Consider the following 15,412-nt stretch of genomic DNA (forward strand, 5'->3'; position numbering starts at 1 on the left):
CTCAGACTTCTGGCCTCAGAACTGGGGGAGGTTAAATTCCTGTTGTTTCAAGCCAGCTTGCAAGTGGTCAGTTGTTATGGCAGCCACAGGAAATGAATATAGTGATTGTCCTTTTAAAGTGGTAAAACATTGCCTTTCCTGTGGTGGCGCAGTGGATGGAGCATCGACTTGGAACACTGAGGCCGCCAGTCAAGGCACATAAGACAAGCAAACAATAAACAAAGGAAGCAACTACCTGCTCACAAACATTAGGGGATATTTTATTGCTTCATATTCATTTTGAAATATCCGCTAATGTTTGCAAGCAGTATATGTGTTGATACTTCTCGCTCAACCCACATCCTCTCTCTGTAAAATCAATAAATAAAATATTTAAAATTTTAAAAAGGTGATAAAGCATCCAAATACCACAGGACTTGCATGGACTGGTGGATGGGTAGATACTTGAGAAAACAGTGGGGGCACACCTGAAATTAGTATGATGTCAATTATACATCAGTTTTTAAAAAGATTTTATTGATTTAAGGGTAGAGAGAAAGGGTAAAAGGAGGAGTGGGAAGCATCAACGCAGTTTCTCATATGTGCCTTGATTGGGCAAGCCCAGGACTTCAAACCAGCAATCTGAGTGTTCCAGGTCAACACTATCCATGGCACCACCACAGGTCAGGCTATTCATTTTTTTAAGGAGAGTTTGGAGGTTTCTTTTTGACAGTTAAACATATGCTTCCCTATGAGCCAGCGCCTCCACTACCAGACACCCACCCAAGAGAAATTAAGACACTTGTTCCACATGGACATGATCGTTCACTGCAGCTTTATTTGTAATAGAAAAAAACCTGGAAACAACCAGAATATCCTTCACCAGGTGAATGAACACAGGTCCACATATGGCACAGAATACAACTCAGCAACAGAAAAAACAAACCGCTCAAAGATGCAATGGCTGGATGACTCTTAGAATACTTAGACTCTGGCCCTGGCCGGTTGGCTCAGTGGTGGAGCGTTGGCCATGCAGAAGTCCCGGGTTCGATTCCCGGCCAGGCCATACAGGGGAAGTGCCCATCTGCTTCTCCACCCCTCCCCCCTCCTTCCTCTCTATCTCTTCCCCTCCCGCAGCCAAGGCTTCATTGGAGCAAAGATGGCCCGGGCGCTGGGGATGGCTCCTTGGCCTCTGCCCCAGGCGCTAGAGTGGCTCTGGTCGCAACAGAGCGACGCCCCGGAGGGGCAGAGCATCGCCCCCTGGTGGGCAGAGCTTCACCCCCTGGTGGGTGTGCCGGGTGGATCCCGGTCGGGCGCATGCGGGAGTCTGTCTGACTGTCTCTCCCCGTTTCCAGCTTCAGAAAGATACAAAAAAATAAATAAATTAAAAAAAATAAAATGAATAATAATAAAAAAAAGAATACTTCGACTCCATGAAAGAGGCCAGACACCAAAGAGAATATACCATATGACTCCCTTATAGAAAAGTCTAGAAAGTGCAGACTGATAGCAGAGAACAGATGAGTGGTGGCTGGGAGTGGGGCAGTAGAGGTGTTCATCATATCAGTGGTGGTGATGGTTTCACAGCACATATTCAAACACCAACTTTATGTTTTAAATATATACATTTTTGTATGTCAGATATATGTCAATAAGCCCCGGCCGGGTATCTTAGTTGTCCCATGTGGAGCAGCTGTGTTAGGCTTGCTTGCTGGTTTACTGGCTGCAAGCCCTTTGCCTGATTAGTGCATGAGCTCGAGGCAGCGCCATGTTTTGTATGGTCTATATAAGGCTATGAGGGTGCTTGCGCTCAGGGACTGCGGATGAGCAGATTGTCACTCACCCACCCATTCAATCACTCACTCACTGTGAGGGGTCATTTTGATGTTTGTTTGCCTGAGAAGCGGTTTCCTCTACCTGTGTGCTTGTCTGCTGTTGTGAGACTTTATTAAATGGAATGGCCCAACCCTTTCTGGCTCCGCAGTTTTTCTACCGTCTGCCCCAATCCACTGTGAACCTGCCTGGCCTCAGCCACCGGCATTACACCCCACTACGCCAAGGTTGGAGGTTTGATCCCGGTCAGTGTACATACAGGGGACAACCAACCAGAAAATGCTTGAGTGGGTGGAACAACCACCAATGTGTTTCTCTCTCTCTTTCTCTCTATTGTGTTTCTTTCCCTGCCTCTCAATCAATTGTCCTGGCCAGATGGCTTGACTGGTTAGAGCTTTGTCCCCAAGTGCAGAGGTTGCTGGTTCAATCCCAGGTCACGGTGCGTACAGGAACAGGAGCAGAATCAGACTGATGTTCCTGTTTTGTTTTTGGTTTTTTTCTTTTCCTTCCCTTCTTTCCCTTCCTTTCCCTCCCTCCTTTCTTTTCTTTCTTTCCTTCCTCCCTCCCTTTTTTTTAATTTTTTTTATATATATATTTTTATTTATTCATTTTAGAGAGGAGGGGGGGGAGAGAGAGAGAGAGAGAGAGAGAGAGAGAGAGGAGAGAGAGACAGGGGGGAGGAGCTGGAAGCATCAACTCCCATATGTGCCTTGACCAGGCAAGCCCAGGGTTTCGAACCGGCGACCTCAGCATTTCCAGGTCGACGCTTTATCCACTGCGCCACCACAGGTCAGGCCCCTCCCTCCCTTTTTCTTCCTTTCCTCCTTTCTCCCTTTCTCTCTCCCTCCCTCCTCTCCCTCCCTCTCCTCTCTTCTCTTCCTTTCTTTTCCCCCCTTTTTCTTTCTCTAAAATCAATAAATATCCTGACTGGTGATGGTAGCACACTGGATAAAGCACTGACCTGGCATGGTGTAGTCCCAGGTTTGAAACCCTGAGGTCGCCAGCTTGAGCAAGCAGGAGATCATCAATATGATCCCATGGTCTCTGGCTTGAGCCCAAAGGTCACTAGTTTGAAGCCCAAGGTCATTGGCTCAGCTTGAGGCCCCCAGTCAAGGCATGGATGAGAAGCAATCAATGAACAACTAAAGTGACACAATTAAGAGTTGATGCTTCTCATCTCCCTTCTTGTCTCACACACACAAAAATAATGCTTCCCTCTCTTTCTCCCTCTCTCTAAAGTTTATTTTAAAATTCTATATATTAACTCTAATGGGGGGAAAAAAGTGAAGCACTGACACTTGCTACAATGTGGATGAACCTTGATAGCATGATGCTCAGTGAGAGAAGCCAGATAAATAAAGCCACACAGTATATTTCCATTTATGTGAAATGTCCAGAATAGGCAAATCTCCAGAGACAGGAAGTAGGCTAGTGGTTGTCAGGCGCTGGGGAGGAGATGGGGAGTGACTGCTGATGGGGATGGGGCTTCTTTTAGGAGAGATGAAAACGTTTTTGAATTAAAAGTAGTGGTTGCGGCCCTGGCCGGTTGGCTCAGCAGTAGAGCATCGGCCTGGCGTGCGGGGGACCCGGGTTCGATTCCCGGCCAGGGCACATAGGAGAAGCACCCATTTGCTTCTCCACCCCCCACCCCCCCTCCTTCCTCTCTTTCTCTCTCTTCCCCTCCCGCAGCCAAGGCTCCATTGGAACAAAGATGGCCCGGGCGCTGGGGATGGCTCCTTGGCCTCTGCCCCAGGCGCTAGAGTGGCTCTGGTTGCGGCAGAGCGACGCCCCAGAGGGGCAGAGCATCGCCCCCTGGTGGGCGTGCCGGGTGGATCCCGGTAGGGCGCATGCGGGAGTCTGTCTGACTGTCTCTCCCCGTTTCCAGCTTCAGAAAAAATACAAAAAAAAAAAAAAAAAGTAGTGGTTGCACAACCTTGTGAATGCACTAAATGCCACTGAACTATATACCTTAATAGTTAATTGTATGTTATGTGAACTTCTCATTAGTAAAATCAAGAAAAGGAGTTTGGTTTTCCCCTGAGAGGCAGATAGGATCCCACAGGGAATCCAGTAGGCCTGGGCAGAGGGACATCAGAGTGGGAAGGAGGTTGGTAGTTCTTGGTATCCACCATCTCCTCTAGTCACAGAATCCCGGTTATTCTCTTTTGAGGATCCTCTTCTTCCCATTTCAGCCCCTGTCCTCATACGAGAGGAGCTCACTCTGCCCTGTTTCCAAAGCAGGCTAACAAGAACCAGCTTTGGGACATTTCCTGCAGTTGTTGGGAACGAGTATCTTCCCGCAAGGGCTGTTGGAATATGAACCCCGAGTTTTGTTGGCGATGCTGCTTACAAAGAGTTTGCCAGAGAATGAGGGTGACACAGAGGGAAAAAACTGAGATATGAAAGATTCATAATGATATTGCTAGAATCCTGGATCCAGCTATACCTGAAGCCATACAACATAACATAAAACTTATTTTCTCTTACCCTCGCTTTTGTTCTTTGCTTATCATTGAAAAAGAAAAGCATTCTGTTTGTGAGCTGGAATACCCTATGCAGAAAGAGCAACAGAGGCAGGGCGTCAGGAACTGCTGGATCCAGGGCCCACACCCAAGTCTGTTAAGTCTTTTCAGGTAGTTTATTCTTTCTTCTCTTCTCTGACAACAATCATCATAACGGCCCCTACTTCCCACTTTTTAATTTTCCATCGAGCACAGAGGCTTTATTAGGTTCTCTCTTATACTAAACTACTAAACTAAAAAACTCTCGGGCAACTGAATAAAAAAGAAAAAAGAGAAACCAGACCACAGTCACTACATATTATTGCTGGCTTCCAGTCCGGGGCCAGAGGCCAGGGGCAGGTCGGAACCTGCAGCTCCTGTGGGCAGAGGGTGGAGGGTGCTGGGAACAGATTGCAGGAGGCCACGGCAGGGCTGGGCAGCACACCCACGGCGTACGGGGCTTACCTCCAGGCGTGCTGCCTTCGACGCTGGGACCGAGCGAGCCTGGTTTGCGGGCAGCCTGGAGGGGTAGGGCCTGTACAGGCGGCGCATCATCAATCAGGGGACTTGGGTGTCCTCGTCTCCCAGGTCCGGCTGCCCTCCGCCGCCAGGAGAGGTAAGCACCACGCTTGCAAATGGAAACGTGCAGAAACTGTTCATCAGGTAATCTTGAGGAGCACACAGTTTTGGGGACAGAGGGTCAGTGACAGCCTGACTCCTCTCGAAGTGGATTCACATCACACCCTGCCCCTCTGGGCGACCCTGGGCAAGTCGTCTCCTCCCTTGGCCTCAGTTTCGTTAACTGTAAATGAAGTTCTGACACGTAGTAAAAACACGAAGCCACCAGCCGAATATCGGGTTGCCTCAGTTACCAAAGGCTGAGCACCTAAGCCGCAGTGTAACAACAGGTACCGAGACTGAACTGGAAGGTCCTGGGTCACGTGCTCGTAAGCCCGCCCACTCTAGCCCACGTCGAAACGTCATCCACCACATCCCAAAAATGTATTTCGGGTCTGCGCGCGCAGCAGCCGGTGTGTTCCGGAAGTCATGTGACCTGCCGACCCAGGGTGGGGCCTCGCTGTGCCGCTACGCAGTGCGCCAGGCGGAACCGGGGTCACCCTGAGCAGCGGATTGCAACGCTATGCTGAGCAAGTTCCTGGGCCCGCGCTACCTCGAACTGGCCAAGAACTGGTGAGGTCGCAGCCCCCATTAGTGCGCGCGCCACCTCCCATAGACCCCGAATCGTGCTGGGCTACATATGGGGAAACTAAAGCACAGAGAGGCAGAGACGTATGGCCTGGGCACCCGTACGTGGCGGGCGTCCGACCCCGAGGAACCGCTCTGAGCCTTAGTTCCCCACCTCTACTGAGGGTCACGACAGTGACCTTTTCCCCGCCCAGCACCCTCGGCTCAGTTCTTCGGGCCTGAAAACTGATCCTGTACGTTCCTGGCTTTCCTTTTGACTTTTTAAAGGGATCGTGAAGCTTACGGCTGCATCTCTCCCTGCTTCTGTGTTGGGGGTGGATGGGACTGGGGTGACAGCGTGAGGCGCTAAGATGGGCATATACTTGGCAGTCGTTTTCCTGAGCTCAGGCAGGGAGAGAGGTTTGGGAGCTGTCTGTGGACAGTGATTCTAGTAGGGGCTTTCAGGTGGACACTGATGGTGGTGATTGTCAGCTGGGGCAACATGGGCTCAGGACGGTGAAGGCTGTACCTGGTGCATCAAGTGAGAATCATCAGCGCCTATGCAGCCCCTCCACCTGTTGACTCAGACTTCCCTGAGCTCAGTTTATAGTCTCTTCTGGGCTTAGTCAGAGCAGCGATAACCTCAACCAGGCTTTCAGTTAGTAAGCACCTAACTCAGCACCCACTATATGCTAGCACCTAGTACTGTTGGATGCCAGAGACACAGTGATAAATGGAAACTGTGGCTGATGTTCTAGTAAATGGACAGAAGAAAATAAACAAATGAGATCTATGGCATAAGTGACTCAACTTCTCTGCCTGGTCTCATCTGTAAAACGGAGACCTGATACTCATGTCTCCTTCAGTTCTAGACCATTGCAGGGGTTAACCAGCCTCTGTAAACTGTACATATGGTGTCTGCATGCACACATTAGCTATTTGTATAGTGGTTACAAGCTTGGGTTGTTTGTTGTTTTTTTTTAGTATCAAAGTTCTCAAATAAAACCATAGGTAAATATCAATATGAAAGCAGGTAGGAGTGAAGTCACTCGAGGGTCTTCTGCCTGTGCTTTCCCCCAGTCCACTACAGAATCAACAGATGCACACACACACACACTGGGCAGTGGCCAGTGCATAGTGGGTGCAACATTGTGGTATTTGGGGATGAGCAAGGTACCCACATATGCTATCAGGAAGATGAGCCCCCATCTGGGCCTAACCTCCACTGTCCTCTCACAGGATTCCCACAGCAGGCATGTGGGGCGTCGTGGGCACCGTGGGGCTAGTGTGGGCCACCGACTGGAAGCTAATTCTGGACTGGGTGCCCTACATCAATGGCAAGTTTAAGCAGGACAACTAATTAAACTGACCCTCATACCCCTCTGGTAAGTTTAGCAGCTGTCAGCAGGTGAACTCCTTGATTCCTGCATGGCAGAGCACTGAGCTTCCACAAGACGGTTTCCTTTGCGTCCAGGTTCACCTGGACTGCTCATCCTGGAGAATCTTGCCTGTGAGCAGAGCTCTGGGGTAGACTCTCCAGAAACCTCCTGCCCATTGGTACAGAGGTGTTAGCTGGTAGTCTTAGTCTGTGGGATGAGGGAGTGGCAATGCTCTTTAGTGCTCCATCCTGGAGACTGACCATGTGCACCCTGCCTGCCATCTCAGTCTACCCAGCCATGGGCAGAACAGAGGCATGTCCACTTTTGGGACAATAGAGGTTGCCTCACAGCCACTAGCCTCCCTGAATGGGCTGATGTGAACAGTAATAAGTCCTCATGCTTGTCCATTAGTCCCCAGTGTGACCATCACCATTCTGCCCATGTTGCCAGTGTTATGAGCCCACTTTCCACATGACAGTCCACAGTGTGCATGGCTTTACCCCATATCACAGATGAGGACTTGAGGCCCTGGCCATACAGCTAGATCTGGTTTTAGAACCTGGCTGCAGCCTGTGTGTTCCTTTTCACTGCCAAATTTCTCTTTTTGCACAAGAAGGGGACCTGGGAGCCTTCTTTTTACTCTGCCTTGTTCCCCCTCCAGGTGACTGGTGGTGCCCACAACTTCCATCTCAGCACCTGCTGCATCTGGAAAAGCCCCAGCCCTCAGCATGGATCCAGGGAGATCCACACCATGACTTAGAACTTTCTGTTTCTTTAAATAACTTTCATGTGTGAATACATTAAATCTTGCTCTGAAACCTGCCTTGCCTGGATGTGGTGATGCTAGAGCCTTGGTAACCTTAGTAACCTTGGTAACCTGGTGTTTCAGGTGACCCCCAGGTCCTTTCAGCTCCAAAACTTTGCTGGTGCTATTTTTATATAGTGAAGCAGTAGCGTCGCAGGAAGAAAAAGTTTAATAAAACATTCAACTTTTTCATTAAAAGAAAAATTAAGAATGGAGCTATCATATGACCCAATAATCCCTTCTGGGTATCCCAAAAAATTTAAAAACACTTATTTGTAAGGATATTGTATATGTACCTCTATGTTCACTGTGGCCAAGGCATTGAAACAATCTGTGTGTCCCTTGATGAAAGGCTGGATTAAGATGATGTGGTTCATATATACAATGAAATACTACTCAGTCATAAAAAGATGAAATATTGCCATTTGCAACAACATGGATGGATCTTGATAGTGTCATGCTAAGTGAAATCAGTCAGATGGAAAATGACAAGAACCATATAATTTCATTCGTGTGGGATACAAAACAAAACAAACTCAGAGACAGGCCTTGGCCAGTTGTATCTGTGGAAGAGCATTGGCCCGGCATGTGAAAGTCCCAGGTCCGATTCTAGGCCAGGGCACACAGGAGAAGCGCCCATCTGCTTCCTCCCCCTCCTCCCTCTCCTTTCTCTCTCTCTTTTCCCCTCCCACAGTCAAGGGTCCACTGGAGTAAAGTTGGCCCTGGCGCTGAGAATGGCCCCATAGCCTCTGCCTCAGGCACTGGAATGACTCCAGTTTTAACAGCATTGCCCCCTGGTGGGCATGCCGGGTGGATCCCTCCCGGTTGGGCACATGCGGGAATCTGTCTCTGCCTCCCCGCTTCTCACTTCAGAAAAATACAAAACAAACAAAAAACTCACAGACAACCAGAGGGGACTGGGTTGGGAGGAGGAGTCAAAGAAGTAAAAGGGGTAAAACAAGATGACAAGAGACTAAACTTCAGGTGGTGAGCACACAATGGAGTACATAGCTGCCATATTTTAAAGTTGTACCCATGAAATTCATATACTGTTAACGTTACCCCGAGAAATTTAATTTAAAATTTTTTAATCTATTGAGTTTTAGAGACAGAGGAAAGGAGAAATAAGACAGAAACATCCATTTCTTTTTGTATGTGCCCTGACCAGGGATTGAACTAACAACCTCTGTGTATTGGGATAATGCTGTAACCAACTGAGCAATCCAGCCATGGCAAGAAACTTAATTTTAAAAGAAATCTAGAGGTAGGGCCCTGGGTGGCTGGCTCAGTTGGTTAAAGCACCGTCCCAAAATGTAGAAGTTGCCCTCCCCTTTCTCTTCCCCTCCTGCAGCCAAGGCTTCACTGGAGCAAAGTTGGCCCAGGCGCTGAGGACGGCTCCATGGCCTCCGCCTCAGGTGCTAAAATGGCTCTGATCCCAGCAGAGCATCCCCAACGGAGCAACGTGCCAGAGGAGCCAAGCATCGCCCCCTGGTGGGTATGCCGGGTGGATCCTGGTGGGGCGCATGTGGGAGTCTGTCTGTCTGCCTCCCCCCCCCCCCCCCGCTTCTCACTTCGGAAAAATTCAAAAAACAAAACCAAAAAAAAAAAGACATTAAAGCTCTAGCCAGGTAGCTCAGTTTGTTGGAGCGTCATTCCAAAGCACAGAGGTTGCCAGTTTGATCCCTGGTCTGGGCACATATAGGAACAGAGGTTCCTGTCTCTCCTTCTCTTTCCCTTCCTCTTTTATTAAAATAAAAATAATAAACCTTTTTTCTTTTTTTGTATTTTTCTGAAGTGAGAAGCAGGGAGGCAGAGAGACAGACTCTTGCGTGCACCCAACCAGGATCCACCCAGCAAGCCCACTAGGGGGCGATGCTCTGCCCAGCTAAGGTGTTGCTCCATTGCAACCAGAGCCATTCTAGCACCTGAGGCAGAGGCCATGGAGCCATCCTCAGCTCCCGCTGCCAACTTTGCTCCAAAGGAGCTTTGGCTGCAGGAGGGGAAAAGAGAGACAAAGGAGAGAGGGAAGGGTGGAGAAGCAGATGGGCACTTCTCCTGTGTGCCCTGGCCTGGTATCAAACCTGAGACTTCCACACGCCAGGCCAAACACTCTACCACTGAGCCAACCTGCCAGGGACAACAAATAAAATTTTCAAAGAATGACATTAAGGCCTGACCAGGTGGTGGCGTAGTGGGTACACCATTGGACTGGGACATGGAGGACCCAGGTGCAAAACCCCGAGGTCGCCACCTTGAGCAAGGGCTCACCAGCTTGAGCACAGGGTTGCTGGCCTGAGCCTAAAGGTCACTGGCATGAGCAAGGGGTCACTCACTCTGCTGTAGCCCCCCACACACATCAAGGCACATATGAAAAAGCAATCATTGAACAACTAAGGTGCTGCAATGAAGAATTGATGCTTTTCATCTCCCTGTCTGTCTCTATCTGTCCCTCTCTCTGACTCTCTGTCCAAAAAAAATATATATATAATAATGACATTAAAAACATAAAGGAGGCCCTGGCCGGTTGGCTCAGCGGTAGAGCGTCGGCCTGGCGTGCGGGGGACCCAGGTTCGATCCCCGGCCAGGGCACATAGGAGAAGCGCCCATTTGCTTCTCCACCCCCCACCCCACTCCTTCCTCTCTGTCTCTCTCTTCCCCTCCCGCAGCCAAGGCTCCATTGGAGCAAAGATGGCCCGGGCGCTGGGGATGGCTCCTTGGCCTTTGCCCCAGGCGCTAGAGTGGCTCTGGTCGCGGCAGAGCGACGCCCCGGAGGGGCAGAGCATCGCCCCCGGTGGGCAGAGCGTTGCCCCTGGTGGGCGTGCAGGGTGGATCCCGGTCGGGCGCATGCAGGAGTCTGACTATCTCTCCCCGTTTCCAGCTTCGGTAAAAAAAAGAAAAAGAAAAAAAAAAAAACATAAAGGAAGCATGTCTCATTTTGTCTTGTTCTCCAAAATAGCTTGAGCCCTGACTGGATAGCTTGGTTGGAGCATTGTCCTGAAGCTGAGGTTGCCAGTTCAGTCCCAGGTCAGGGCACATGCAGGAGCAGATTGGCGTTCCTGTCTCCTGCTAAAATTAAAAAAAAAATTTTTGTTTTTAAATGACTTGACACAGCACTGTTCATTCAATCCTATATTTACTTAAAATTTTGAAGGCCCTGGCCAGTTGTCTCAGTGGTAGAGCATTGGCTGGGCGTGTGGATGTCCTGGGTTCAATTCCAGGTCAGAGCACAAAAGAGAAACAACCATATACTTCTCCACCCCTTTCTCTCCCCCTCCCCTTTCTCTTCCCCTCCCATAGCCATGGTTCAATTGGTTCAAACATCATGGAGGGGTGCTGAGGATGGCTTCGTGGAGCTTCCTGCCTCAGGAGCTAGCTTGGTTGCAAGCATGGCCCCAGATGGGCAGAGCATCAGCTCCAGATGGGGGTTCCCAGGTGGATCCTTGTTGGGGCATGGGGAGTCTATCTCCCCTCCTCTCACTTGAAAAAGGGAAAATATTTTTTTATTTTAATTTTGACATTTCGCTACACTGCATGATATCTGCATCCAGTTTATTCCTGCTGGGTGTTCAAAGGACAGCATGATATAAATTCAGTATCTGGCATTGTTGGTTTTCTTGGCTTCCTACATGTTAAACCTGGTATTTTTATTCACACACACACACAGTGGTACCTTGAGATACGAACAGATCAACATACTTTTTTAAGATATGAGCTGCGAGTCAGTCCGTATTTTTGTTCGAGAGCCTAGTGAAATTGAGATACGAGTCGTGATTCGGGAAGCTGCTGCTAATTGGTGCGTTGGCACACAGGTCCAGTATTGGCAGTTTGATATAAAAGTCGACTGACTTACGAGCTTGGTTACAGAACGAATTAAATTCATATCTCAAGGTACTAGAGTATGTGTGTGTGTGTGTGTGTGTGTGTCTGTGTGTGTACACACTTTTTTTTTCTTTTTAGTGAGAAAGAGGAAGGGAGAGATAAGAAGCATCAACTCATAGTTGCGGGACTTAGTTGTTCATTGATTGCTTTCTCATATGTGCCTTGACTGGGTGGGCTCCAGCTGAGCCAGTGACTCCTTGCTCAAGCTAGCAACCTTGGGCTTCAAGCCAGCAATGATGGAGTCTATGATCCCACGCTCTAGCCCACGATCTCGGGGTTTTGAACCTGGGTCCTGAGCATCCCAGGTCGACTCTATATCCATTGTGCCACCTCAGGCTTTATTGATACAGTATTTTTTTTTTTTTTACAGAGACAGAGTCAGAAAGAGGGATAGATAGGGACAGACAGGATGGAGAGAGATGAGAAGCATCAATCATCAGTTTTTCATTGCGACACCTTAGTTGTTCATTGATTGCTTTCTCATATGTACCTTGACTGGGGGGCTACAGCAGACCAAATAATCCCTTGCGTGAGCCAGCGACCTTGGGTCCAAGCTAGTGAGCTTTGCTTTGCTCAAACCAGATGAGCCCGTGTTCAAGCTGGCGACCTCTGGGTCTCGAACCTGGGTCCTCGGCATCCCAGTCCGACGCTCTATCCACTGCACCACCGCCTGGTCAGGTGATACAGTATTAAAATTTTCTTGACATTTTGTTTACAAGGAATTATTAAAATGTCGCTTTATACCATTCATTTTGATGACCAAAGTATTTCAGGGTCCCCCTAAATTTGGGCCCCAGAAGAATGCCTCCATAGTCTCATATTAGCTTGCAAAGAACTTGGCAGTGTCTAGGAATGTGTGGTTGTCACAACTGGAGATGCTCCGGGCATTGAGCAGGTGGGGTGGGGCAGGGATACTTCTCAGCACCCCACAGTATCCAGGATGTCCCCCACAAAAATAATGACTGGGCCCCAGTGTAGGCAGTGCTGAAGGGAAGACCTTGCCATAGAAACTCATTTAAAGGTTCCTCACGTGGCATCTTGCAGTTTAATTTGTTTTTTCCCTTATGGAGAGGGGCAGGAGAGGGTGTTTGCTTGGAGACAGAGCCAGCCAGCCAACCTGGGAAAGGGGGGTTATTTCAAAGGAGTAAGTGCAAGGCAGGCCCAGTTCAAGGGGAGAGAGGGGTAGCCCCCATCCCTCCTTCCTGGGGTCATGTCCACCTTCCCAGTCAGGTCACTGTGTCAGCACATGGCCTCTGGACCAACTGCTTGGGGTATGATCCCAGGGGTCCATCTTGGCCAGATTCCCTGAAAAGCAAATGAGGAGAAACTGAGGGCATGTAGGGTGTATATGTATGAGAGAGAGAGAAAGTGAGAATGTGTGTATAGTTTTGGGGGTTTTTTAGCAAGAGACGAAAAGCATCAACTCACAGTACATCACTTTAGTTGTTCATTGATTGCTTCTCATACATGTCTCGACAGGGGAGGAAGGGAACTCAAGTTGAGCCAGTGACCTCTTGCTCAAGCCAGCAACTTTGTGCTCAAGTCATGGGCTCAAGCAAGTGACCACAGGATTATGTTGATAATCCCACACTCAAGCCCATGACCTCTATCCCCAGGTTAACGCTCTATCCACTGTCAAAACATAGGGTGTATATTTGCGTGTGGTTCTTTTTCTCAGATTTTATTTATTAATTTGAGAGAAAGAGAGAGAGAGAGAGAAAGGCAGTGGAGGAGGAGAGGAAGCATCATTACTTCTTGTATATGCCTTGACTGGGCAAGCACAGGGTTTTGAACCTGCAACCTCAGTATTCCATGTCGATGCTTTTACCCACTGCACTACCACAGGTCAAGCATTGACAGTGGTTCTTAAAGTCAAACAACTGTGACCCAACATCACACACCCATCAGGATGGTTACTATCAAAAACATAAAACCTGGTAGAGCATCGGCCTGGTATGCAGGAGTCCTGGGTTCGATTCCTGGCCAGGGCACACAGGAGAAGCACCGATCTGCTTCTCCACCCCTTCCCCTCTCCTTCCTCTCTGTCTCTCTCTTCCCCTCCCGCAGCCAAGGCTCCACTGGAGCAAAGTTGGCCCCGGCGCTGAGGATGCCTCTATGGCCTCTGCCTCAGGCGCTAGAATGGCTCTGTTTGCAACAGAGCAACGCCCCAGAGGGGCAGAGCATCGCCCCCTGGTGGGCATGCCAGGTGCATCTCGGTGGGGCGCATGCGAGAGTCTGACTGCCTACCCGTTTCCAACTTCAGAAAAATACAAAAAACAAACAAAGAAACCATAAAACCCAAAACAACAAATGCTGGAGAAATTGGAACTCTCGTGAATTATTAATGGAAATGTGAAATGGGGCAATGGCTGTGGAAAACAGAATGGTGGTTTCTTAAAGAATTCAACGTAGAGTTTCCACCTGACTCAGAAATTTCACTTTGGCGCCTGACCAGGCAGTGGTACAGTGGATAGAGCATCGAACTGGGTGGGATGTAGAGGACCCACGTTCAAAACCCCAAGGTCGCCAGTTGAGCTCAGGCTCATCCAGCTTGAGTGTGGACTCACCAGCTTGAGCACAGGATCAGATATGACCCCATGGTCACTGGCTTGAGCCCAGAGGTCGCTGGCTTGCACAAGGGGTCATTTGCTCTGCTGTAGCCCCCCAGTCAAGGTACATATGAGAAAGCAATCAGTGAACAACCAAGGTGCTGCAATGAAGAATTGATGCTTCTCATCTCTCTCTCTTCCTCTCTGTCCCTGTCCCTCTGTCTCTCTCTGTCACACACACAAAAAAAATTCACTTTGGGAATTCCACTTCTGTATATACTAAAAAAACTGAAAGGATGGGTGGGGGGGGCTAGTCCTGGGGACCCCTGACATGGGCAGGGCTAATACTTTTTCCTTTATACACGTTCACATGGCTTCACTGATTACAATTAATGCGTTTGTCTCTGTAATTATGTTTCTTTTTTTTTTTAATTATTTATTTATTTATTCATTTTAGAGAGGAGAGGGAGAGACAAAGAGAGAGAGAGAGAGGAGAGGGGAGGAACTGTAAGCATCAACTCCCATATGTGCCTTGACCAGGCAAACCCAGGGTTTTGAACCAGCAACCTCAGCATTTCCAGGTCGACGCTTTATCCACTGCGCCACCATAGGTCAGGCTCTGTAATTATGTTTCTTAAATTAAGAAATAAAGTGTTACAGCTCTGCACAATGCATTGCAGCGAATGAAGTTTATCCGAGGGTGATTATTGCTAATTGAAAACTTTTCACAATACCCCACTGTGATGACTTGAAATAGTCCACACTATTGAAATTTTTGACAGCCTCTACGAAGACTGAATTGAAAAAAAAAAAAAAAGAAAGAAAAGTAAAAGAAAAAAGTCCTCTATGCTGGAAAACACACCTAGCAGTTACCAGTCAGTTAAGGCCAGAGTCCTGGAGTCCTGGGTTTGGACCCGAACTCTGTAGATAGGAACCTAAGGCTTCAAACCAGCTTTGTAATCTGATGACCATCCATTCAGGGTGCCAGGCTACTTTGACCTGCTCACCAGAGGCTGCTGCTCTCTGTACAGATGCCCCTTGGGAACCCAGGAGGGGAAGGGACATAAGAAATCTTTTGAAGTCACACTCACCAGAAGATGAAACAAATGACAGCTGCCTGCTGTGGGCTTGGGATTCCTGGCCCAGAACCTGCCTGCAATGTGGGCACAAATCACGGAACCCAGAGCTGGGAAAAACACCTGCTGGGAAGAAGTAAGTGTGTGGACCACCCCTCAGCCTCCTAGGGTGCAGCCTGGGGCCTTCCCACCCGCATCCTCCCCACTCACCCAGAGAGAACGGACG

General features: G+C 48.9%; 1 protein-coding gene, 1 long non-coding RNA gene and 2 other non-coding genes across 4 annotated transcripts; 3 read left to right on the forward strand and 1 right to left on the reverse strand.

Annotated features, from left to right (window-relative positions):
- Positions 1-5,375: 5,375 nt before the first annotated feature.
- Positions 5,376-7,699, forward strand: UQCR11 (ubiquinol-cytochrome c reductase, complex III subunit XI). The gene is made up of 3 exons (XM_066277214.1): positions 5,376-5,504; positions 6,738-6,883; positions 7,539-7,699. Exons 1-2 carry the CDS (start codon positions 5,455-5,457, stop codon positions 6,856-6,858), a joined length of 171 nt encoding a protein of 56 aa, XP_066133311.1. The 5' UTR covers positions 5,376-5,454; the 3' UTR covers positions 6,859-6,883; positions 7,539-7,699.
- Positions 7,700-11,205: 3,506 nt separating this feature from the next.
- LOC136321191 (small nucleolar RNA SNORA8) lies at positions 11,206-11,340 on the forward strand. The gene has a single exon (XR_010728474.1). It is a non-coding gene; the product is annotated as a small nucleolar RNA SNORA8 (small nucleolar RNA).
- A 1,253-nt stretch (positions 11,341-12,593) lies between these two features.
- On the reverse strand, positions 12,594-15,299 carry LOC136320212 (uncharacterized). Its single transcript, XR_010728278.1, has 3 exons — positions 15,202-15,299; positions 12,780-12,866; positions 12,594-12,678 (listed from the first exon to the last, which is right to left on the reverse strand). It is a non-coding gene; the product is annotated as an uncharacterized lncRNA (long non-coding RNA).
- LOC136321540 (U4 spliceosomal RNA) lies at positions 14,769-14,904 on the forward strand. Its single transcript, XR_010728698.1, has one exon. It is a non-coding gene; the product is annotated as a U4 spliceosomal RNA (small nuclear RNA).
- Positions 15,300-15,412: the final 113 nt, after the last annotated feature.

The sequence above is a fragment of the Saccopteryx bilineata genome, chromosome 1 (assembly GCF_036850765.1).
Source record: "Saccopteryx bilineata isolate mSacBil1 chromosome 1, mSacBil1_pri_phased_curated, whole genome shotgun sequence".
Lineage (NCBI taxonomy): Eukaryota > Metazoa > Chordata > Mammalia > Chiroptera > Emballonuridae > Saccopteryx > Saccopteryx bilineata.